The sequence below is a fragment of the Squalius cephalus genome (genome assembly GCF_949319135.1).
Source record: "Squalius cephalus genome assembly, chromosome: 12".
NCBI classification, from domain to species: Eukaryota; Metazoa; Chordata; class Actinopteri; order Cypriniformes; family Leuciscidae; genus Squalius; species Squalius cephalus.
Window position 1 is genome coordinate 29513527 of NC_137133.1, and position 26598 is coordinate 29540124.

The following is a 26598-nucleotide window of genomic DNA, read 5'->3' on the forward strand; positions in this document are numbered from 1 at the left end:
GAAGTTAAAGCCATGTTTAGGAATTTCCTTTAGAGAGAGTGTCAGGCTTATATAATATAAATATCTTTGTTTGGTTAATGCTGCGTCACTGGGGAATTGACGGCAAGCCAGAAACAATACTCAACAGTGACTAAACCTCTGCATCTGGCTATTGGACACATTTTTCTCAGCCACGCTTTAAAATGTTATCTTTTGACAGTCACAAAACATTTTAATTCATGACCATGTGGTGTAATTTTACTATTATTATTATTATTTACTGAGCTTAACTTGAATTATATGGTAAAGTTCTCAAATGTTGGTTATTTATACTGTGAATATGGCTTACTGTAACTCTAGAGCTTGTTCTTACAATGTTTCTAAATCCTTATAACTTTATAGGCTATGTGAAAAATATTTTGTATGTGTACTGAAACAGCCATATTGCAATGTATATGTGTAATTTATTACAATACTTACAGTTTCTCCGTTACTGTTGCTATATATATATATATATATATATATATATATATATATATATATAACAAACAAACGTAGAAACACCTCACCCAGTATAGAAATATGCAAAGAAATGGTTTTATTGGAATATAATGAACCAGTGAGGTCTGGCTGCGTCTTGAAGGATTTCAGCACCTTGGACAGAGTCTCGTGTCCCCGTCGCGCGCTTCTGCTCTCCTTCTGACCACAAATGACCATCCATGCAGAAATCCATCACGACAGCAGCTCCTCAGCTCACTTTGCTCAGGTGCATTTCAAAAACAAGTCTTTTGATAGTCAAAGTAGTATCACCATCCACTGATCACCTGTCTGTTCCAACTTCGGATACATTTTCTTTGAAACTTAAGTTCCTGACTTTGCAACGGCATCAAGATCATCTTTGCTGATTGAAAACTTTGGAGAGACAAAAATAAATAAATGACACGCCTCACCTTGTCCTTCGGATCTACAGCACCTTTACTCCACTCTTCCTTCCAGTTCAGAATTGCCTCATTTACAAGCAGTTTATGCAGCTCCACTGACGTCAATGGAGCGGTGTGTGATGTATATAACCATTGAGCTACAGGAGCTCCACTCCAGTCTGTCTGCAAACACTCTTCCTTACAAGTACTTTTGAAGCAACAGAAGACGATCGAGTAAGTTACCTTAATATGACTTGCTTTCAACTTCTTGACTGAGGCCATTCAAGCTTAGGTTCGAGAATGAGATCTTAGTGTTTCTATTGTACAGGACTGTCATTATTGTTCATTCATTTTGCTGATTGTTTGGATTTCTTCAAGATTCGGTTTATGTGTCTATCAGAGTAGGTATTATTATTAGTTGACGGTTTTTGCTCGTTTTCAATTAAAACACAACGGTACGTACAAATAGTCTAGACATTTGCTGTGATATTGACTTATCATAGTTATTAAACCGTGGACCAGCTATTTCATTTTTTTTGCTTTATAAACGAGTTGCAAACTCTTCACCGGTATTGTTTGATGTACGACTTATATTGATATAATTTTTTTATATTCTAATACTTTTATATATTAGCCTACATAATACAAAAAAATCGAATTTATATTTTAAAAATTAACCTTTTGTAATTATTTTTGGAATTAACATGAATAAAAAAACGTTTGTCTAAAAATCCAAATGTTTGAAAGAATTATGTATCTATTATTTTTATAATCGATAGTAGTAGCCTAGTCTATTTACTACAAAAAGTAGTTTTTTCTTTGTTTTGGCCTAAGCTTTTTTGATTTATTTATAATAACTCTGCTAAATAATGTGAGTTTTGTTATTTATACTAGGCTACTAATAGCCAACTTAAAACAGCAGGAAGTATTTAACTGTCAGCATGTATCAAAGTTTTGTTTTGATGTGAAGTAACACACCTGGGTGTTTTCCTCAGGAAGCGCGCGGCTGTGTCCAGCATGAAGCCCGTCCCTTTGGTCCTGCTCATTACTTCAGTCTTACTGATCACCCACATCCCGCTGAACACCTGTCGACCCCGCGAAATGAGCTTTATGAGCAGCCAGCTAGACGACGTGCTCCTGAACAGGGCTGGAGACGACGCCGTGTCGTTCCTGCTGGGCGAAAAACTCCTTCAGTATTTGCAGAGAACCGTCGGAGCGCAGAAAGCAGGTGGTGTCCTGCATCTCCAGCACTTCCCCACGGCGCAGCTGCGCTCTCCTCACGAGGACAACAGCTTAGAGGAGTTTTCCAAACGGAACGACGATCCTCCGATCTCCATCGACCTCACCTTCCACCTGCTGAGAAACATGATAGAAATGGCGCGGAACGAGAATCAAAGGGAACAGGCGGGACTGAACCGCAAATATCTAGATGAGGTTGGGAAGTAGCTGTAGTCCAACGATGATGCTTTCAGTCGGAGAGTAAAGATCAAGCTCAATGCACTCTTTCACCCCCCCAAAACTCTCGCTAAAGCACGACATTCACCGATGCCTCCTGCTCGACCCACACTCTTAGAAATAAAGGTTCTTCAGTGGTTCTTTGCAGCCTCCTTGTCGTTGTTGAGTTGGCTGTGGTTCTTTGGAGATGAAAAAAAATATCTTCTGATCAGGCTATTGGTTAGTGGGTTATTTAAAGCAACCCGGCTTGAAGACCTACAGAATAAAAAAGTTTCTCTTGTGGCATCAGGGTTATGTGGAACCTTTATTTTTAAGAGTGGCATCCATCTGTTAGCCAGAAGAGTTTCTGGTGACCTGCTGCTGTCTCCATGACCTCTGGACCATTTCAGAACTCGGGAAACCACACGCAAAAGCCACAACAGACCTGTTCAGGACCTCTAAACGCTGTGCAGGAGGGTTCATATGTTACCAAATCAATCAATCAATGTACAATTGCCTGGTACCCCTTTAGTGTTTAAAGTTCTTGGCCTCCTAATTAGTGTTATGAATGGAAGAGGTACAGTACTACTAAACCATTACAAATCCTATTACTGCTAATTCTATAATATGGTTTTCATCAGATGCTCACTGTCCGCTTGTAAACGGGCCACTGTTAAGGGTCGTTTTTTTGTATGGCTGGTTTGGTTGCAACCTCTTGCTTTGCCAACAGGAGTGTTCTCATGACATAAAATGCTATACTTTGGTAATAATGCCAATATAATCCCAGATGCTCACTGTATAAGTGCAAAAGTATGTTCTCCTCACATGGTGGGAAACAATGATCTTTGCACTTCAACCAAGAGGCTAACCCACGTTTGTGACAATAATGTTGGACAATATTACAAAGTGGTAGAGATATACTGTACATTGTATATTGCTTATCATTATGTAAATGACATCTTATATTGCACCTAAATGCATAAACATGACTTTGTATTTTGAACATGGATCTGCAGAAATAAATGAGAGTACATGCCTTTTACAAGTAACTGCAAACATGTAAACCTCATTATCACCCATTAAAAGTGGTAATGATCACAGCAGACACGGGTTGAATTAACATTACACAAAACATAAAACACAAAGTGGTGAGAAACAGGTGAGATGTCACAATGGAAATTACTCTATGCTCTTTTGAAATGTTAAATGCATATCATGAATTGAAGGGCTGTAACGGTAATAATTCCAAAAGCTTTCTTTTTTAACGGTTGAGCTAGGTATAGTGACATTTGCAGTTTCAATTCAAATGAATCATTATTTTGAAATAAGGTTGGGTGTATTTGTAGATAAATATCAGCCCATGCTATACACATCGTTCACCACTTTTAATGAAAACACAAAGCATCTTTATTTGAAAATAAAAAATATGAATGTATAGATTACCAACAAAAGAATGCAAAACTATATATATACAGTATATATATATATATATAATTTGGACAACCCACAAATGTTTTCTGGTTTCATGTTCTCCTCTAACTTAATATCAACTCTGCTAAAGTTATGTGATCAAAAAAGACCAAAAGCTGCATCATAAACATATTTTTATACATCCAGAATGCAAAAGCTATGAATAAATTCGTAATTCCTCTTACTGAACTATAGCTTCAGAGTCTTAGGGCCACAAAATGCCAGATGAAAGAAGCTCATGCCATGTTGAAAGGATTAAACAAAACCTCCTCCTTATAGTCTCTCTTAAGTCAGCACAGGAAATACCCTGGAAATGAAAAATAAAATATATGAGTTAAATCTTCCATAATCTTACACTCAGTCTATTTTAGTCATAAATGGGGCAAGTGGGAGAGGACAGTGTGTGATTTGCATTGGCAAGAACATATGTTGACGGAACACTCATTGTTTTTAGGACGTGTCATTGTGCACAACGTGTTACATAAGTAACGGTTAAACAAGTCGCATCTCATCCTGCTTCTGACACCTGCAAAAAATACAATTTTTCTAGGAAAAATTACAGCTTTAAATTACACGAAGGCCGGTACGTCAGCTTGTGACGCACCACATCCTCAAAATAAGATCCATCCTCATTCCGAGTGGACACATTCCATGTGTGGAGTAGTTCTGCACATAATTAGACCGAATGCTGCATCTCCAAATTACTCTTTCCCTCTCCTTCCCTCCATGAATTGATCAGTGAGCTGACAGCACGAGTGACAAGGTCAGCGTCCGTGAGCACGTCATATATCTCCACTGCCATATATCCATAGCTGGTGACACAGAGACGAGCGGTTATTAAGTAATGGGTGGAAGTGGACTCACGGCTCCAGCACAGGTGGGGGTGGATGGACCATCAGAAGCCAAGAGGTAAGATGCAGAGTGCCTGCCACTGCGATTTAGCCCTGTTCTCAACACTGCACTTACTCAATGGACACACAGTCCTATTAGATCAGGTAAGTGCCAGAGAGAAAGCTGCATGCTGCCCGAATTAAAGAGGTTTCTGACCTTTAAATTGAAGTAAGAGGAACGGTTATTTAAAGAAAGCTTGCAGAGATGGGGATGCCCCTGCATGACAGGATACCCACCTCTTAAAGAACAGGATATGTATTTTGTGCAAATACTATTTTCCAAGTTGCATAAATCATGAATCTTAGAAACAACTTTTGCACCTTGGTTGGTAAGTTTTTACTGTTTACTCACACACTCTTAAAAATAAAGGTTCTTTACTGGCATCTATGGTTCCATGAAGAACCTTTAACATCCATGGAACCTTTCCGTGTCACAAAAGGTTCTTTAGATTATTAAACTGTTCTTTACTCTTTCTTTTAAGAACTGTTTATTGAAAGGTTCTTTCAAAACCCATTTTAGAACCATTATTTTTAAGCATGTATATGCTGAACAATAAAATGATAAATTAAGCATAATGATCACACTGTTGTCTGTACAATTAAAGTGAATGGGGAACAGGGGTTTTCATGCTTCTAAAATGACAAAAAAAAAAGCACATTAAAGGTGCAGTAAGCAATTTCTGAGAAATATGTGTTGATATTTGAAATCAACCTAAATAACACTCCCAAAAAACAAACGTTGGGTGGGGCCCAGTGTGGTCCATTCGCAATTGGTGCAGGGACCCCGAAAGCAGCACTGTTGCACTCATAGACTGTAAAAAAAAATATGGACGTAGTGTCTGTGACGTCACCCGTAGGTTTCTGAAGAGCATTTTTGAAGCCTAAAGTGGGAGGAGCCGGCCGTCGCCATCTTGGCCTTGCGTCACTCCCGGATAACAGAAAATGGGCAAAGAGGCGGGGCGTGAGTGGAGCTGAGGAGCTCAATTAAAAGTTCCTATTTTTGCCCTTCGAAATATTATAATAGTTAAAAGACATGGCTACAAGTGAGACTGTATCGTGATTCTGTACTATTCTGCTAGTTGAAAATGCATTATGCAGTAACTTAATATTACTCTGAGAGTGTGTCGGTGACAGTGATTTATGTGCATAACGTTACATGTCAGTCACTCTTTTTTTATAGTCTATGGTCCGTAAGCGCGGCATCGCTCGTCAAGTTTGTAGAGAGCTTATTCAGTCCATTTTAAATTCTGATTTTGGCCGCCTCTCAAATGGGTTAAACCATAGATATATTGCCTATGAAGTTCAAGTAAATGCGCTAGAAAATCCACGCTCATTCAAGGATGTGCATTTATTGCATGGACGGAGAAAGCTCCGACACCTGCAGGATTTCATCTGACGGTACATAAGCATATTATAATCTATCTGTTCCATGAGAGCAGAACGAACGAGCCTTTATTGACGTTTTTAAATCTGAAAACTCCAAAAAGCAACGAAATTGTCAGACATCCATTAGTGCATGTTAACAGAGGAAACCAACTGAAATACAGCACTGGTTGTTCTCTCGAACGATACTCGACGACAACGACGCAATCCTAAGCCGTGGGCGAAGTAATGGGTGTATTAAATTGTATGAAATAATCCCGAAAAAAAGCACAAACACTGCAGAGGTTCAGCAGCTAACATTTGCTGAGGTGAAGTGACGGCTAGTAACAGCAGACAAACGGCTAGCATTGACATCAGCGGCAATCCACCTGTCACTCAAGTGGCCACACCCTTAGAACTTTAAATATTAATCAACTAAACGGAAGAGTAATAAAAAAATTCACCCCCCTCACAGTTGTCATGAAGGGCAAAATTAGCTGTATAGACCAAAGCCACATAGAGAACCAGGCTGTAAACATGTTTTTTTTCTGCTGTAAAGTTAGTAATTTTAACATGGGGGAGATACAGATTTGACTCACTTTTGACACCAGCCTCAAGCGGCCAGTCAACGAATTGCAGTTTAACTCACTTCCGTGTTGGTTTCAAGAGAGAGACGGGGAGGTTGCCGCTTGGTTGCACTGCACCACCCTAAGGATGGCCCTAAACACACACCCCTCCGTTCATTGCTCCGCCCCCAAAACGCATGAACATGAGTGGATGTCTCTTTATCATAGCTGAAGCGAAGCAAAATAATGCTTCACGAAAAATAAAGCGAAGATGACGAAGGAGATGGAAGAACAAAAATGATACTATACATGATTATAGCTCCAGACAAACAATTACACCCAAACCTGTTCTATTATAATAGCAAACATTACAATAACAGAATATTTTGGTTCTGTGAAACATAGCAAAGCCAATAATAATGTGTGGAGCTGAAAAAACGCAACCTCAGCGACCTTTTTCAGGCTTTTCTAATATGGGTCTTAAAGCTCTTCCCTGATCATGACCCTTCTTTTTTCAGTGATATTCCCCTGGGCTTTTCTTTTTTGCAATGTCTCTCAGCCATCTCTCTTTCTACAGTCTTCAAATCTCCCTCTTGCTCGCTCTCATCATGAGAGGACACGCCCCCTACTGCTGATTGGCTACAAGTGTGTTGGGGTGCTTGTTCCAATCCACTTTCAACAGCGTTTCTCAGAAATCGCTTACTGCACCTTTAAACATAATCTATGCCCAATATTCCAAGTCCTCTGAAGCCGCATGAAGGCTTGAAAAAGAGGCAGTGAGAAAGAGATTGAAATTTAAATCAAAGGATCTTGACAAGCAAAGATGCATCGACTGAGAATTAATGAAGAGATTCAGAAGGGATAATGATTTCATATAAGCACATGGAATATTGCACATGAGTCATAAGAACTACTTTCATTGACTTTTAAAGTGATTTTTGTCACTTTTGGAGCTCAACAGCTCCTTACAAATAAAAATTGATGAAAATCAAATTACAAATGAAAATTTATTGGCATTTATGGCTCATTAAGAACTTTCCATTGCACAAAAGGTACTTTATAGAGGCAAAACATCCTTTGTATTATTACAATTTTCTTCACATTAAGAAAAATATATATTTTTACATTTCACATTAAGAAAATGTTTTACATTTCACATCACCTCTCCATCACCTATGTTTTTCACACTAAAAAAGCAAATTGTATCAGATACAAAATTATTAAACCAAGTGGTTTCTGCAAACAAATTATACTAAATAATCTTTTCTCAGCCATTTGCAATTTCTTAATAACTGGTGTCAAGGTGATTTTTATGTATATGGTTCACACAGGTGGAGTGCATCACATCAACATTTCACCAGATCCACATGTTTATGGACCCCTTACAGAGACTTTAGTCAGCACATTTTTAATAGAGTTTGGTAGGAGATGACGAGTGTACTCAACACAATGAGTGCCACTGTTGCCAAGAATGTTCACATCACAGGATGGGACGTCTGCATGATCTGCCAGATTCACACTAATAGAGAAGAGAAACACTTTAACCCTGTAAAGCCTGACGTATGAAATAATAGTCCGAAATTCGAATGTTTTGAATTGGAAAAGTTTATTAAACTTTTAGATAAAATATTTAAAAACATCTAAATAAATTAAAAACTTTGCAGGTGTGTTTTGATGAGTATCATATTTAATACATCAGGCTTTTATAGCTCATATAGTATGATATAGAAGAAAATAAAGCTCATATTTAAGGAGGAAAAAACACCTTAATTTTATTCAGACGCCCAAACTGAGCAATATGCAGTTTGGTGCAGATGCTAATATTTATATGGGTAAAAAATAAGATGACATTCTGATAGCTTGTAATGTAAATCAATGAGATCTTTAGAACAGTATACCAAACTATTTACATAAAATGCATATAAATATCAATTGTCACTTTAGATCTCCCGATAATGTGTATAGCGGAGCGGCTAAGTGATATAATCGTTCAGTTTATGATACAAGCGTGAAAATTGGCATGAGCAGTCTCCATGGGTCACTTGACAAGAAAATTGTCCGAGCCACTTGAAATTTCAAGATTTTTCATTTTTCAGTATGGCCGACACCTTAGTGGAGCAGTTATGTGATATAGTGGTTTATTTAGTGATACAAGCATGAAAATTGGCATCAGCAGTCTCTGATGGTCACTAGACAATAAGCCACCTACAGCTACTTGAAATTTCAAGATGGCGGCCATTTTTCAAGCTGGCCGACACCTTAGTGGAGCAGTTAAGTGATATAGTGGTTTATTTGGTGATACAAGCATGAAAATTGGCATGAGCTGTCTCTGATGGTCACTAGACAATAAGCCACCCACAGCTACTTGAAATTTCAAGATGGCGGCCATTTTTCAAGATGGCCACCACCTTAGTGGAGCAATTAGGCTCATGGCAATTTTCATGCTTGTATCACCAACTAAATGATTTCTTAAGCCTAATTGCTCCACTAAGGTGGTGGCCATCTTGAAAAATGGCCGCCATCTTGAAATTTCAAGTAGCTGTAGGTGGCTTATTGTCAAGTGACCCACAGAGACTGCTCATGCCAATTTTCATGCTTGTATCACCAAATAAACCACTATATCACTTAACTGCTCCACTAAGGTGTCGGCCATCTTGAAAAATGGCCGCCATCTTGAAATTTCAAGTGGCTTGGACAATTTTCTTGTCAAGTGACCCATGGAGACTGCTCATGCCAATTTTCATGCTTGTATCATAAACTGAACGATTCTGCCAAACATAAGCACTTAGCCGCTCCACTATAATATATTACTAACAATATAAAAGTATTCTCACATTTACTGAATAAAAATCAGAAAAGATTTCACAGCAAAAAGACACATATACCACAACCTGAAGGTGGACGTTTATAAAAACAGGCATAATAGTAGAGGATGTTGATAATTTAAAGGCCTGAGAAATGTGTGTATCAAATATGATACAGTAGGCTTTATAGGGTTAAATGGTTTTCAGACCATCATGTACCAATGTTAGAACATTGGAAAAAGTAAAAAAAAAAAAAAAAAAATTCAAAAGGACTTTTGACTTGCTTTCATTTGTGGAGCCCAAATTTTGAGAAATGTCCTTTTATCCATCCAAGCCAATGAGCTCCAAAGTTGTTTGGCTCCAATTGTTCTTCAAAATTTTGTGTTCCACAGAAGGAAGAAACTCATACAGGTTTGGAACGACATGAGGGTGAGCAAATGATAGCAGAATTTTCCTTTTTGGGTTAGCCATCCCTTTAAGGCCATGATTTCATCTTTGAAACTAACCTTGGGTTTAAAAATAAGTTAGCATCTCCCTGATTCACCACTCTGACCAGGTGAGTTGGTCAGGTCTCCAGGAGCTTCATCACTGCCGTCTTCCCCATCCTCACCTGCAACAAAAGTACGTTTCACCACTAAATACATTGCAATGCAACTTCAACTTACCAATGCAAATAACTGGACATATGAGAAAGATGATGTCATCATAGCTGTGAAGCCTTCACCTGACTGGAAGTCGATGCCTCTCAACATGTCGGCCACATCCTCCGTGTTGATGATGAAGTGGTCCATGCTCTCAAAGCCTGCCTCCGTCTGCTCAATGTTGGTGGCCTTGGCAGTGTCTGTGATCCTGTCAAGGACAGAGCGGTGAAGTTGCTCGGACAAATATAAAAGTGACGGATAGCGTTAGGTCCCAGTTCCTCCGTCTCCCCGTGGCTGCTGGTGACGCAGGTGCACGAGGCACCACTCGCAGTCTCCGCAGGTGGAGAGTAGCATGAAACATAAGACACAGCTAGACAGCGTTGTAAGCGTAAGCATTTTTCTAAACAGTTAGAGGTTTTGGGGGAAAATGTGATGAATGCTGATTCATACGTTATTGCCCACGTTGCATGAAGTTTCATTTTGCAAAGAAAAGTTGCTTTTGGAGGCAATTAGCTTGCAGCATCAATGGAAGACTTGCATTTACTGAAGGAAATACCTGTGAAAACCTCAATGCTGAACGTTCATGTCTTTCAACTTGCAAATCATATTTTCCCCAACATGCTCAAATTTTTTTCAATAGCCGCTTCTTCAAATATTACGCCAATTCTAAAACCAGTACCAGTTATTTATCACTATAATTTGAACAGATAAATGTGCCTCAACAAATGGCCCATTATTAAAAAAAAGTTAATAATCCATGATCATTTCTCTTTCAAATATTTTTTTTTCAATCTGTTACATTAAAAAAAAAAAAAAAAAAAAAAAAAGGGTTGAATGTTTAGCCAAAATGGCTATATAGACTTACAAAATCGCAACATATTACAATCTTTTCTGTTCACATTTTTCAACTTTTTGTAAAAAGACAAAAAAATCTGAATTGATTTTTCCCATAGCAGAGTTGAAATATTGTGCTTGACAAGGAAAATATAAAAGTAATCTTCAACTATAGTAAACAATGAAATACTGATAAAGAATGTAAGAGAAAAATAGTCAGCATACGTCACTGAGGGATTTTACATTTTAATCTTACATTTCTTTTAACAGTTCAAAGGTTTGGAATCAATAAGATTTTTTGTTTACACTTTATTTTGATGGTCGACTTTAGACATTCTACTAACCATAATAACTTTGCAGATACATGTCAACTACCAGTCAGTTGAGTAGCAGACTGTTAGGTTATAGTTAGATGTTAGGGTTCGGGTGAGTAGAATAATTTGACATGTACTTGCAAAGTCACTTATAGTCAGTAGGGTGTCTTTTGGGGGAGCATTAAAAAATGTGCTAGCAGATAAGAAATGAATATTTATATTCAGCAAGGACGCATTGAATTGGTTAAAAGTGACATTAAAGACATATATGTTCCAAAAACAAAGAAGCAGCAAAACTGTTTCAACATTGATAATAATAAGATATTATTCTTGAGCAGCAAATCAGCTTATTAGAATGATTTCTGAAGGATCATGTGACTGAAGACTGGAGCAATAATGCTGAAAATTCAGTTTTGCCATCACATTACATTTGAAAATACATTAGAATAATACAGTGGGTCCACACATCTCTACACATTAAGCGTTTGGAGCTGAATTACACGCAGAAGTCAGCAGAAGATAAATAAGTGGTAGGATGAGGGATTTCAATAAATCCAGAATCTTTCCACAATATTGATGTAGATGAATGTTATGAACCAATGCATAATACAGTGGGTTGTTAGGGGTGGGAGGCTGGTTGAGTCATTGTCTGTGATGTTGTTAATCATGATTGTTGGTCTTTAGGAGGCATCAGATATTGATGAAGCACACATGCTGAATATGGTTTAGTTTAAAGGGACAGTTCAACGTAAAATGAAAATTCGGTCATCAAGAAAGTCATACACGATATGTAACATGATATCAGTAAATGATTACAGAATTTTAATTTTGGGGTGAACTATCCCTTTTAGACACTTCAAAACACACCACTCGTAGCTGACTTACTTCTTGAACACTTCTTTTGTACTCTGTGAACACAGCAAAGAAGAACACTCGTTTTAGGACTAGAGGATTCTGCAGCAGATTAAAACATAAAACCCCCAGTCCTCTTCAACATAGTTTCATGCGCACATACTAAATCACAGACACTTGTTAGGCAGCCTCCTTTGACACTCTGTTTGCACTGAGAAGTGCTAGTTAAAAAGAGCAGCGCTGCACCTGAGGCTTTATAGTGAAAGCTGTTTCAAAAAACAATTTCACCTCTCCATCACCTATGTTTAAAGTCTCTTTCTGCAGAGTGCAGCTCTCAGCCATGGTGAAGTATTGACCGTTTGAGCCACTAGTCAAAGGACAGGGATCTGTGTTCCTCCGTCCCCAGCAGTGGGAGGTTTTCGCAAATCAATGTCAGCCCCCCTCCATGGGCCTTGTCATTAAAGGATGCTTGAAATGTAGCAACAGGCACAGTGTCGATCAGCAAACAGCATACGCAAGGACTGGGTCATTTGCATCAAGCATCTCTGGGCGGCTCTGAAAGCAAACAGCTCCGCCACTGTTGGAGCATTAGCTCCACACAGCTCAATAAGTCCACGTCACATATTCACAAGCACCTGTACCGCCAGAGGTTTGCGTGAGTTTGATGTAGAAACTTAGAAAGTGATCATTTAAGACAAGGTAATGTTGTCTGTAGCTTTGCAAACTACTTTGAGGCTAATGATCTAGAGACTTTTAAGGGCAAGACACTACAGGGAAAAAAAATCCATGCACTGGTAAATTTTGAGATTTGGGGTTATTTGGCTTTCGATAACATTGTTTCAGACAAGTGGAATGAAAACATAAAAAAAAAAAAATTTACACTATCTATTTGCATCTGTAGATTTCATGTACAAAACATATCTTAAAGGCACACTATGCAAGATCTGTACCTTAATATAACAGCTTCTAAATAATTTCAATGGTAAACAAACTCGTAGTAGGGCGAATCATCCCGATAGTAAAGCGGCAAATCTCGCGAGAATCACGACTTGCTTTACAGCACGACGTCAAATACATCAACAACATATGAAGCAGCCTCTATGGAAGACACTAGCACGCATTTCAGACGTGAATCATGACAGAGTCGACGAAGAAAACGTGGTCGGAAGAGTGCAGAGACGGCTCTGCGCGAGTGGTATTTACGACAGTAACGTTAAATACAAGTACTCCACAGCGACTCTGTGGAAAAACGGAAACTGCATAGTGTGCCTTTAAAAGCCCGTTTTCCACTTAATTAGCACTTTTCAGTTTTATTTATTCTTACATATTTTTGTTCTCAGAGGAGGCAAGGGAGGCCGTGTCTCCTCTGAAAAATTGGATGAGAAAATAATTACAAAATGTGACATTAAAAAGGACTCTCGTGCCTCCCCTGAGCCTATTGACTTTTAACAGACCCCTTAAAGTGTGCGCTGGGTTTGGTGGGGGGTAATTGAGAATGAATGGGGGAAAGTCACGTGAGAGGAGGCAATGCCTCCATCACACTATGATTGGATATGATCTGTTATGGTTGGATGTGATTGATTTGTGCGATAAATCCTGCCTCTTGTTTTCATGCACGTTCGCGAATGGGCCTAAATGAAGAAAATGATGGCGTTAATGGGAAGACTAATTAGAAAAGTAAGTAAACAACTCACCCACTTAGATATCACTGCTGATTCACTGCGAAGAACAGCTGAACTTCATTTCACAAATAAAATATATTGTTTAAATTGTTACTGCCTTTAGTTATTATTTTGGAATAAAAAATGCGTAAAAACACTAACTTGATGAGATTTATACTTGGTGTTAATAAATAGAACAATTATATAGTGTAAAAATACAAAATAGAATTGTATTTGGTCTTTATGTAATGTTTATTCAACCAGGAAAATGTAAAAACTACATGTAACAGGGACACAAATTTACATTTGATATATATATATATATAAAAAATCTAAAAAAAATTTTTTTTAAAACTGAGGACTTTGCCTCCTCATTTTGAAACACCACTGCAAGCCACTGGTTTATTCATTCAACTGATTTTATGCAACATTTTATTCCCCCCAAAACAATGTATTATTTTTTCTGGCTGTTGACAGTATTTTATGATTTATGGAGTGATAAAAATATCCCAAATCCCCTGTCATAAATGATCACATTCATCTAATCTTTCCTAACGATCCGCTAGCTGCCTGCCCCATAAGCATGCTGTCAAAAAACCGCTTCTCTCTAGGCAGCCTAGGCTCTGAGATCTGCACACAAAAACAACTGCGCTCACCAACACTCAAAACCAAAATAAATAGCGTTCCAACCAATCACCGACAGGGGCGGGTGTTGTGAGGTTTTCGCGTGCAGCCGTCATAGGCAGCCGTGCACGAGCGCAAAACCTCACAACACCCACCCCTGTCGGTGATTGGTTGGAACACTATTTATTTTGGTTTTGAGTGGTTGGTGAAACCAATTGTTTTTGTGTGCAGATCTCAGAGCCTAGGCTGCCTACAGAGACGCGGTTTTTTGACGGCACGCTTATGGGGCGGGCAGCTAGCGGATCGTTAGGAAAGATTAGATGAATGTGATCATTTATGTTTGGGCCTGAAATCGCTGATACAACCTTTAACTCTTAATATGTTGACAAAAAAAGTTTTGAACCTGACAGACAGACAGACAGACAGACAGACAGATAGACAGATAGATAGATAGATAGATAGATAGATAGATAGATAGATAGATAGATAGATAGATAGATAGATAGATAGATAGATAGAGTTGTACCTGCAGAAACACAGCCATCTGAGGTTCCTCCATGGACTGGATGGCTGTTTCCACCAGTTTGACGGACATCTCTAAGTGGTCTCCTTGGAGACGGATAAGGGAGCGAACATGGCTTAGTTTTTGGTCTTGCTCACGGCCGACAGTCTCTACTAGTTCCCTTTTACGCTCTTCTAGGATGGCAAAAAGTTCATCAAACTTATCAGAGATGTGCTGCATCTGTCGACGACCATTTTCCTGCAAAAGATTACCAGCAACTGTTTTAGTTTGAAGTAAAAGTTAAACATCAATAGTTTCAACAACAAAAAAAATGTAAATACATTTTTGAAATATTTAAAAATCATCACTGTCAAGAGATGGGCAATATAGCAAAAAATTCTCTCTCGATGGACGGATGCATTTCAGGATACTTTTGTAACATTATAAATATTTGCCCTAAAATGGCTTAAAATTGCGAATCAGAGGATCCATCATTTTAACTAAACAGCCACTGCAGCCAAGAAGATTCAAAATGTTTAATAATCATGAATATATCTTGAATATTCAATATATCACACAATATCATAATTGTTGTGGTTTACAGTAACATTTCTTTCTCACCTTGACAGTCCTACAAATATCCTCCATCTGTGAGATCAGGGCCTGTATTCTGTCATTTCCTGCCATCAAGATGGCTATGGCATCATTTAGCTCTGTCTGAGACAAAACAGCAGAATATTACCAATTGTGACAGGTCTTCATAAAATAAGGGGGGGGGGGGGGGGGTGCATTGGTCAAACACATGACCAATGCACTCAACGTGTCATCTTTCACAAGAAAGCCATGTCAGACTTGGCTATGCAACTTGTGATAACCACACTTACAGACAAGAGAACAGCATGTGAACTAAAAGCCGAGATTGTAGGAACGTTACCCGTCATGACTGATCAAACTTAGCTGATTTGCATTTGAAATGAGTGATTCACTGTTTATAGTGGGCCATGACTAAAAGAGAAAATGTCATCATAGCCACCTGGCAAAAATTATGGTGGTTTGGGAGACGGTTTGGCCATCGACCGCCAAATATGATCCTGCAGCGTTACGTCATTCTGTTCCAGTTCCCCAAAACCAAGAGTCACAGAAGAAAATATACTGTAGAAATACTACAAGAAGAAAGAGACTTTTTCTGATGATGAGAATTGACCTTCAGCATAGGAACACTGCAAATAACAGATAGACATATGGTGTCCACCATGCACATGCTTTTCTATTGGGAAAGGCTGATACATTTAGTCATTGTTCATCTGGTGGCTGCTGAAGGGAGAGAGAGAGATAAAGAGAGAGATAAAGAGAGAGAGAGAGAGAGAGAGAGAGAGAGAGAGAGAGAGAGAGAGAGAGAGAGAGAGAGAGAGAGCTGAGAACAGGCACTTACAGAGGACAAAACTGACAAATAAAAGGTAAAGACCAGAAGAAGCTGCTATGACTCAAACACAACAGGGAGGAGTGACTCATTTCTCAGGGCCAGTTGCACCCCGGTATGAAGACCTTCATTACAAGCCATTTCACAAGAGGTGCAGTAGGCCAAGACCTCAATATCATGTAGGTTAAGAAAGCATCTGAAAGTGACAAAACTGCTGTGATGCTGCACGTTTTTTGTGTGACGAAACACATTTGTCCTGTTTTATTGGTGCTTGCTATAGAGCATTGCAATTGCTAATACTTAGTCAAGTCACCTTTATTTATATAGCATCTTCACAGTAATAAACAGGTAAATTCCGATGTAAAGCAATAGTGTCATTATTCAGTTCAAGTTAGTTTTGTTCAGCTCAAGTCATTGTTGATTCAGTTCAGTTTAATAACCAAATAAAAGTTCATCAGTTACAGAGAAGAAGAAGGATAGATGATGTATTGACTCATTATTTAAATGTTGATTTTGAACAAAAAAGTTACATAGTGCACCTTTAATATGAAGGAGGGATGCGACTCTGAGTCATATTTAGGGGCCGGAATATCCTACAGACTGGGTGGGCTCTTTTAAACTTGACTTCTTGATTAATCTCTTCAGAAAACATAAATAGCTCATTTGTTAGACAAATTAGATGCAGCAAAAACTGAAAAAGTAGGTCATTGGTTGAAGAGGAAGCAGTCATTAGTTGAGACAGGAGCCAGGGCTGCTGGTGGTCTGTGTACTGTATGTGTGTTCACATGTGAGTGAGTGTTGATGCGAGAGAAGTTTGGTGAGATCGAGCCACTTGCAATGTGTGAAACCTGTTGGTCAGCGTGTCATAAACACATCTGTCTAGTTCTCAGTGTCGCACCACAGCCTCAAAACAGCCTGTGTTTTATTCTGAGGTCATTCACACCACAACAAAACAAACTTTAAAAAAAAAACGGATTGTCTGGTTGATGAAGTCAATTATACTGTATGCAAATCCTCTACCTTTTGTCTCTTGTAGATGACCGGCAGTGGTGCCACATCACAGTCCTTGTGAGCCCCGAACACCTTGCACATGGAGCATGTCGGTGTCTTACAGGTGAGGCAGTAGATGTTGATCTTCTCCTCCACATGCTGGTCACACATCAGCTGCTGTTGGTCTGTTTTGGGCAGGAGTAACCTGTGGAGTCAAAACAGAAAGAGATTTATGGTGTGGTGGAAAGGTTAAAGATTTGAATTGGTAAATCAGAGATTGCAAAATTTAGCTATCACCACTGTGCCCTTTAGCAAAGCGCTGACCCCAGGTTTCTCCAGAGGAAAAAGTAATTATGATAATAAATATTAAAAATATAAATAAATATATACTATAATATTACATAATTTGATGACACAGCTAACCTGCTATTGGGGCATGTTGTCAAACAATTTGAATATTGATCTTTTTCAAAATTTAGTGTTTCTTTTTTTTCTGGGCAATAACTGGCAAACAATAGCTTTATTTTAAAGTCAGTTTCTGTATAGACACATACTGCACCTTACAGTATAAACAAAAAAGATCATTTTTCTTGACCGTGTAAGGCCCGCTATATTGGTCCAATCTGCCGGTTCGCCAGTACACGGGGAAGGTATCACATTTGTAAATTTGTAATACATTAATCATATGTATTTACTAGTTAATTCATCTGACTCCATAAATTAAAAGTTTTAATAATATCTGTGCCTCACTAAAAGTGAGCGAATGTTTGACTATTCCTTTTAACCATTAAATGAACAATGTCAAAATCAGTTAGAATAATCACGTTACAATTTAATATTTCAGATATCAGAGATCAATTCCACAATCAATTCAAATATCTAGTACATGGTTATACATTGGTTACACCAAATAATCTTACCCAGCTTGCACCTGAGATAGAGAGATAGAGAGATAGAGAGAGAGAGAGAGAGAGAGAGAGAGAGAGAGAGGGGTGGGGGGGGGTGGAATAGGACACCACCTATTCCAGTCGTGTCCAGCCAAGAAGCCCCCGAGAGCCGGAGCACACCTTCCTTTATCCCCTTGACCAGGTGACATGGGGGAAGGGGGAGACCACCCTCAAAATGGCTTCTTATTCAACAAAAGGGGGGTGGCATTATCTGGACCAGTTTTCTCTAAACTTCTATAAACCTTACTTCCTTTTATTTTATCTATCTGGATATGAGATATCTGTACCACTCACTTTGAGACATTTCAAATGACACCAAAAACAGAACAGTCAATGATAAACATTCACATTAAACCATGTTCTTGTGTGAGTTCTTCGTTGTTTCTGAGAGGAAGTGAACCTCACTTCCTGTATGGGGGAGGTCGAATGTTAATTAGCTAGCAGGGCCCTTTGTCTCAGACCCCAACCAGAATTTTCAGTCTTACAACCGATACGGTTTATTTACCTAAAAGTTTTGAACAGTAAAATACCGTAAAACAATTATCAAAGCAATCAAATTTTATTTTCATTTTGCCATACAGCACAACACAATGTCAAGCTCATTATTTTAGCATAACTATAGATGGAAATTCTAGAATTCTAAAACTACAAATAAGACTAGTTATATACTGCAGAATACAAATTCAAATTTGAATTAGGATGTACAATAGAATTCTTCCAGTTTGCTACCTTCAAAATTTAAAAGACATCCTTAACTCAATTCTGAATAGCAAATGTCACTGGTTCTAAATTGTGCATGTAATGATAAACTACACACAACAACAAGCATTCTTTCTTTGTGACATGGGAGGTGAGATATCACTTCCCCTGAGGTGAATCACTATAACGGGAGCTGATGCAAAAATCTGACGTTAAAGGCATTTGCGGCAGGTGCTCCGTTTAAAAGTGATTGATGCAACTAATATGATATTCTGTCCTAAAATGGGCACATTACTCACATAGACCTTTTCAACAAGCATCTGTCCTAATCTGTCTTCTCAAGAGGAAAGAGATGGTTTGTATGTGCAGTGTGTTGCAGCAGGCCTGTTCAAAACAGAATATGTTGATGAAAGACTGCCATCCAGTGGATGTCTGCTGATAGTCATATGAAACCATATTATGGTGAATGGATATATTACTACAGGATCTATTTATAAGTTGTAATTAGCATTTATAAGTTTTTGTAAAAAAATAAATAAAATTCTCATTGAAATAACCTAACTAAACAAATAAATGTGATGTATTTCAGAGTGAAGCAATATTCAACAAGAAAAAAATAGGATGTGAATTAACTAGACATTTTTAAATAAATATTTTGTGTCGACTTTTTAAAAATGTTAAAACAAAACACATTTACATCACATTTAATAAGATTTATTTTTCTTACCCACTGGGCAATATTTTTTTCTTGTTTTAAAAAAAACAAAAAAAAAAAACACAAAATTTGGTAAGATGTATTGTTAAAACTAGAGAAAACATGACCTAGTTGATATCACAAAAAAAAATGGTAATTTTTTATTGACCCCCCCCCCCCCCCGCCCCCCCCCCCCCATTTTTTGTGTGTGTATATATTATATATAGAGAGAGAGAGAGAGAGAGAGAGAGAGAGAGAGAAAATAGGATTTGAATATATATATATCCATATTTAGGGTTTGCTGGCAAAAATTGAAAAGTAACTGACACTACTGGAACTTCAAACGGGATGGGTTCTATGGTCAGATGAAACAATTTTTTTTGCTTTTTTGGCAGCAAACACTTAATATGGGTTTGGTGCACACAGGGATAAAAGGTACCCCATGTGTAAAATGAAATACTCTGCTGTATCTTTAATGCTGTGGGCCTACTTTTCCCAGTAATCCCAGTACCCAGACCTGAACCCTATAGAAAATGAGTGGGAGATTCTGTATGGAGGAATGGTCTCTTATATCTTGTCAGGTGTTCTCCAAACTCATCAGGCATTATAGGAGAAGACTCAGAGCTGTTATCTTGGCAAAAGGAGGTTGCTAAAAGTATTTAATAAAAGGGGGCAAATAATTGTTCCCAACGTGTTTTGGAGAAAAACATTTATTTCATAATGTGATTTCCCCCCCACTTTCAATTCTTTTACTTCAATGAAAGGTTAGATTTTTGCTATTTTAAAAAAAATAAAATATCAAAAGGATTAACAATGCAGATTTATTTTTTACAGCCATCTTTGATCATATTTACCAAGGGGGCAAATAATTCTGACCAGCACTGTATATGTAGAGGTTGTTTCAAAGACACAAAAGATCAGTTGTGTGTGTATATTCACACAACTGATCTTTTGTGTCTTTGAAACAACCTCTACATTCAGGTGACCTGCTTTCCACCAAAGACACATTACTAACCATGTTACATTACATATTCATGATAAGCACCTCAGCGTTTGTTACAAAAGACCTCAAAGTCTATCTGTCTTATTATACCCAATTACGCATATTTTTCACAGGAGGTCTCATGACACATTGTTTATTGCCACAGGGATAAAGCGTCCTAGTTATATTTAGTGTTTTGGCAAAGGATTGCAGCAGTCACCAGAGCCTCAGGTCCCATGTCTCTGTTGTGTTTACGTGGCGTGGCAGAAAATCTCCCACATGTGGGTAAATCACATATTTGTGTCACTACACAGGGTTTAAGCCTCATTGATGAAACAGAACAAGTGTCGGTTAGTGGCGTGTCACTAGACTTTTGTAACAATTTAAATTTGTTGGCATACAGTGTATTTTTGCTACACGGCTCGGGGGGTTGCTGGATCTCTATACAGAAAGGACTGCTTTGAATCCTCTACAACAAATAGCTTTCATTCATATCAGTGCTTCCAAAACAGATATGCTTGTTCTTGGAGCTTGGAACAGGCCCAGAAAAAGCCAGCGCTTTGGAGATGACTCCAAGTCGAAACTGACCTGGTAGACTCTGATTTGTAGATATCAATGATATTCTCCACTAACAGGTTCCTCTGAAGGCCATATACACCATGCCGGTCCAATATCACCTCATGGCGACAAGATGGGCAGCGGAAGCGTCCCCCTGAAGACAGAGTGGTAGAGCCCCGGTTTTGCCAAAAAGAGCTAGAGGCCTAAACCAGTAAAAGAATATTAGTAAAACATTAGTTAAACGGCCAATGCACACATTAGTGTAATTTCTGTAAGCTAATGGGTGAGTCAACAATATATAATTTTTGGCATTTCACATACAGTTATTCATTTAAGATTGTTTCATCTTCCATGTGACTAATATAGCCAACAAAATAAAGTAGGACTAAGAAAAGAGCAGACCTGCTGTATGGCCAAATTAATAGGTGAATGAATGGATGCCTTCGCCCACCAAACGGTGTAATTTGTCTGTCAGTTATCTTTGGGTAATTGTTAAAAGTGAAAGATGTGAATTAATATAGATGGATAGCAGCTCTCAGTCATGGTAAAGTCTGGCCCAACAACGTCACCCTCTCTGAGAGGGAATACTAATGGATCCACTGAGAACCTCATCAAAGGAACAAAGTAAAGAGTTTTTGCATAAATCAGAAATGCTAAATGATTATTAATCTCTATTTGTCTGCTTTGCCTCTAAGGTCTTGTTTCAAACTCACAAAACAGTAGTCGCCTCTAAGTAAATTCTAAAACTTTTAAAGTAAATGAAGTTGGGCAATAGAATAACTTCGGGAAAATAACATCATATTTTTCATATTTTACGCTTTAAATGTCCAAATTAAATGCCAAATTCACAACAGCACACAACAGCTTCTCGTCAACAACAGATCCGGTCCTTGAATTTGAATGATTGAGCGGCATCATCAACTAACAATTTTCGCTGCTGTTTGTATCACTCCGCTTGTCTGTGCCCCTCCAACTATGAATTTGCTTTTGAGGAAAGGGATGTTATTCACTCTGCTTGTCAGTGGTTGCATATTCCAGACAAGAAGATTCTTGTCATTCTCAGTGGCCCCCCTCTCTGCAGGTTACATCGATATGCCACTATGTCGACTCGCGACTGAGCCGAACCATTTAAAAACAACGATTCATTCACAAGTGGCTGTCTGGGTGTTTCTCAAACGCAAGGCTGCATATCTTGGCTGCCACTTCATCAAACGTCATTGAAGGCCATCTCAATTAGAAGGATCATTCGAAGGTCTTTCGTTTCGTGTCCTTCATTTGGACTGTTTTAAATCCCCCACAATCCTTTGCACACGAAATCACGAAAATAAACGAGTCAGAGTTTATTATGAAATGTAAAACAAAAATAATGGTTTCAGACATGAAAGCAGATGTTATCTTTTGTTTTGCCGAGGACTCTAGCTTACAAGCCTCAAATGGCCTGAACAAGTTTCTACATGAGGTATACAAGTTGCCCAAATCATAAGACCTTACACTTACATCTCTTTATGGTAGCTGCAGCCATATGTTTTAAGCAAATTTCATGTTGGCTAATTAGGTAGTTTATGTTGTAGAACAAAATGTGGAAGTAATTTTAACCACAGACTTTTACTCATAAACCCAAAAACATTTTTTTCAAAATCCAAAGAGGAATGCCAAATCTGTTCCAGATTTTAAAGGGATAGTTCACCCAAAAATGAAAATTCTGTCATTAATTACTCACCCTCATTTCGTCCAAACCCGTAAGACTTTTGTTCATCTTCGGAACACAAAGATAGATCTTTTTGATGAAATCTGAGAGCTTTCTGTGACCCTCCATTGGCAGCTACACGTTGACGCTTGAAAAAGTTCATAAAGAGATTGTAAAACTAATCCACAGAATCGAGTCATGTAGTCCAAATTTTCCAAAGAGACTCGATCGCTTTATATGATGAACAGATTTAATTTAGGTTTTTATTTACATATAAACTCAGCGAACATAAACAGAAGCTAAACCGAACCTGCTTGACACATGAGAACAAACCTCTTGTCGAAGCTCAAACGTGCTGCGTAACACGAGAATGAACCTCATTGGTTTTTGCTGAAGCTTCTGTTTACCACAACTGATGTGAGGGTTGATGAATGTTTATGTGAATAAAAGCCTATATTCAGTCTGTACATCATTCAAAGCGATCGTGTCTCCTCAGAAAATTTGGACTGTCTAAACCGCTCGATTCATATGGATTCGTTTTACAATCTCCTTATGAACTTTTTGAAGCGTCAAAGTGGTAGTTGTGTAGCTGCCAATGCAGGGACAGAAAGCTCAGATTTCATCAAAAAGATCTTCATTTGTTATCCGAAGATGAACAACAGTCTTACAGGTTTGGAACGACATGAGGGTGAGTAATTAATGACAGAATTTTTGTGTGAACCCTTTAAGACTTCAAACTGAACAGCTCTATGTTAATGGAGTTTCTTGATGTTACAGAGAGAATGACCATTCAACCTGACAAATAGGACACTAGAACAGTATAACAGGAATGAAGCAATACCTGGTAAACATCATTGGCACACTTCCTACAGAGGTTGTGCTGGCAGGGTAAGATGACCACAGGCTTAGTGAATATCTCCAGACAGATGGGGCAAATGAGCTGCTTCTCCAAGTTCTCCATTGAACTTGAGTCTTCCAACCCTGCTTTGAAGCCCAAAGTGAAGTTCATCCCAGCCTGCTTTTTGGACATCTTTCAGCCAACAAAAGTAAGATCCTAAACTTTCTTTCCTTCTGTTATTCTTTTTGCTTCTACTTCATCCAGATGCCCATTCGATCCCCAACCGCAGAGTGGCTGTGGATATATTTGGGCTGTGTTTGTACTGGCTTGGGTTACTGTCCAAACTGCACACCCCCTGATATCCCTAAGAGTCCACGCTTAGCGCTCTATCATAGGGGCCCGGGGCCAAGTGAGGGAGGGGTAGGAGGACAGATTTCTCTGAGCTGTGTTATCTCGGGTAACTTGAGGAGAGGGTGGGCTGGACTGGCAGGAGGAGACAGAGCAGCTGGCGTACGCGGCTCAAAGCCTAGCGAGACAACCGGGCCCATGAGCCCGAGCTGGCGCCGATGACATTAAACACTTAAAACAAAATGAAGTGCATCAAACACACCCTGAATTCTGCCACTGGATAACATGGAAATGACATGGTTACCAGCAAACCAAATCTTATGAAATTCAAAATCTTATCAAATTAAATGTTAGACGTTGACAATCATGCAATGCATTATGCATCATACAAACGTTTTATTTAAATTCAATTTGAATCATATTAACTTTTTATACTCATAAATGCCTAATTTCTAGAAAAGCGTTATTTCTAATGTTCCTTATTACTGTTGACTCTCCATTTACAGTTGGTTTCTTTACTAATGAAATCTACTTCAGAAATATAGATTGTTGAAATTTTATTTCAAAACGTTGGCTAGTGGCCAAAAGTCTGGAAGGGATATTTGTTTTAATGACACTACAAGTTTGATTAAACCATCAAAATATGAAGTAAATATTTTTTTTAATGTATTTATATATTTTTTTTGTTTTTTAAAAAAAAGGTAAACTACAGCTACAGGTTTTATTTTACTATGCAAGAAAAAAGTGCATAGAAAAACAAAGCTCAACGGCAAAAGCATAAAACAAGCAGTTATTAATATTTTGTTGGTTCTCTCTTGCTTTTGCATGTGCTCATAATTTCTTTGTTTGACAGCCCGGCCAAATATTATGTCAGCACAGTTTGGCATGTTTCATTGACTCCCATCTCAATACTATGCCTACACATTATTATTTATTTTTATAATATTTGAATAAAGGGAGATGTTGTATATTTTCCTAGGCCGGACATCCCTTTTGGCCACTACTGTATAGTAGACAAATTTTTTATATTATAAAACTTACAGTTCAGGTCCTGGATGCTGATTGGCATGCTAGGTGTGCAAAAATACACAATATATTGATTAAAACATTTAAATGAAAAACCCTTAAACGGGATGGGTCACCCAAAAATTGCAACCAAAAACGATCTACTCGCCCTCATTTCGTTCCAAACCGGTGTAACTTTCTTCTGTGAAACATGTAAGATATTTTGAGTGTTGTATCTTTGTCCATACAATGGGAGTCAATATTAACCAAAACTTGGTTACCACCAGCATTCTTCAAAATATCTTCTTTTGTGTTCCACAGAAGACAGAAATGCATACAGGTTTGAAGTGACAGAATTCTCATTTTTGGGTGAACTATCATTTTAATATTGTCATTATGGCTTTTAGAAAAGCAAAAAAGCACTACTGACAGGCCATGCTATAGTGTGAATATAGCCTTTGCTAACAGGGTTACATACAAACTGTGTTACCTTAACGCTTAAAGAAGACCTTCCCCACACATCCAGGAAATTTGACAAATCATTTTTGGCCCACTGTGAGCAAAGGCATTGAAACTTGGCTGGCCACTGCTGTGTCGTCACACACAGGAATCAAACCTTTCCACATGACCCTCACCATTATTAAATCTGAGTCTGCACTTCCTGTTAAGTATGTTGTAAGGACTGTTAATGAGTGTGTGGAGTTGCACTCTAAGCTGATTACAAGCTTATGGGTACAACTATAGCACATAAAGCAGCAGTGTGAAGTTAACCAGATAGCAGGAATACGCTACCATTCATTTCCAACCACAGCCTAATAGTACCAATTAAAAAATGAAAACCTGACAGCCATGTAATCGCAACATGGACGTAAACTTGTGAAAAGCTAGTTCACAATAAGATTCACTCAAATGCAAGTTTTTACAAATCCCCATTTATTTAATGAATTCAGATTCAATAATATAAACACAATTAAATATGTGATGCATTACGAACCATGTTGAATAAAACAGGAGGAAAGTAACAATGTAGTGCCGTGGTTCTTGGCTTAGTTTTGGCCATTGGAAAATTCAGACCAGCCTTGTCTTTTCCCCCTCATCATCAACAAAGTATTACGCACAGCATCATAAAACTTAATATGTGCACTGGTGAAGAGGCCAAAACCTTTCAAATGCTTTAAAATCATTTGCACCCAAAACAAAGTGCCAAAAAAGTAAAAAAACTAAAGAGAGAAAAGAATTGATTGCTGAAATGTGCCTTGTCCATTGAAATGAAATGATCCAGTCAGCATGGAAATGTACCATTGGAGAAAAATATTCTGAAATAATGTAACAGTTGGTTTGGAAGCAGATATCACAATGCTTTCTAACGAATGACTGCCCTTATCTCTTTATCTTTTGGCAAGTTTATTCTCTGAAAGCAATATCCAGTTTTAACGGGGAAAAAAGAAAACGTCTTGGCTATAAGAAAATGCCCCCCCAAAATGACAAACAGAACAGACAGATGAGCATACACTACTTGAAATGATTACATACTTTACTATTTGCACACAGAAACAAAATGGTGTACAATCCAAGTA

At 38.2% G+C, this 26598-nt stretch overlaps 2 protein-coding genes across 4 annotated transcripts; one reads left to right on the forward strand and one right to left on the reverse strand.

Annotated features, from left to right (window-relative positions):
• Nucleotides 1-1076: 1076 nt before the first annotated feature.
• Nucleotides 1077-3429, forward strand: uts1 (urotensin 1). Its single transcript, XM_079889303.1, has 2 exons — nucleotides 1077-1133; nucleotides 1895-3429. The coding sequence occupies exon 2, from the start codon at nucleotides 1917-1919 to the stop codon at nucleotides 2343-2345; it is 429 nt and encodes a 142-aa protein (XP_079745429.1). The 5' UTR covers nucleotides 1077-1133; nucleotides 1895-1916; the 3' UTR covers nucleotides 2346-3429.
• Nucleotides 3430-3761: 332 nt separating this feature from the next.
• Nucleotides 3762-24034, reverse strand: trim54 (tripartite motif containing 54). 3 transcript variants are annotated; one of them, XM_079887944.1, is made up of 9 exons: nucleotides 23672-24033; nucleotides 21174-21346; nucleotides 17294-17468; nucleotides 15475-15570; nucleotides 14878-15111; nucleotides 12100-12122; nucleotides 10150-10274; nucleotides 9932-10035; nucleotides 3762-4110 (listed from the first exon to the last, which is right to left on the reverse strand). In XM_079887944.1, exons 1-8 carry the CDS (start codon nucleotides 23858-23860, stop codon nucleotides 9950-9952), a joined length of 1101 nt encoding a protein of 366 aa, XP_079744070.1. In that variant the 5' UTR covers nucleotides 23861-24033; the 3' UTR covers nucleotides 3762-4110; nucleotides 9932-9949. The 3 variants fall into 3 exon arrangements, with proteins under 3 accessions (XP_079744070.1, XP_079744069.1, XP_079744071.1); XM_079887943.1 differs by lacking the exon at nucleotides 3762-4110 and adding an exon at nucleotides 7611-8140 and having other exon boundaries at nucleotides 23672-24034; XM_079887945.1 differs by lacking the exons at nucleotides 3762-4110; nucleotides 23672-24033 and adding exons at nucleotides 7611-8140; nucleotides 22864-22997.
• Between the last annotated feature and the right edge of the window lie 2564 nt (nucleotides 24035-26598).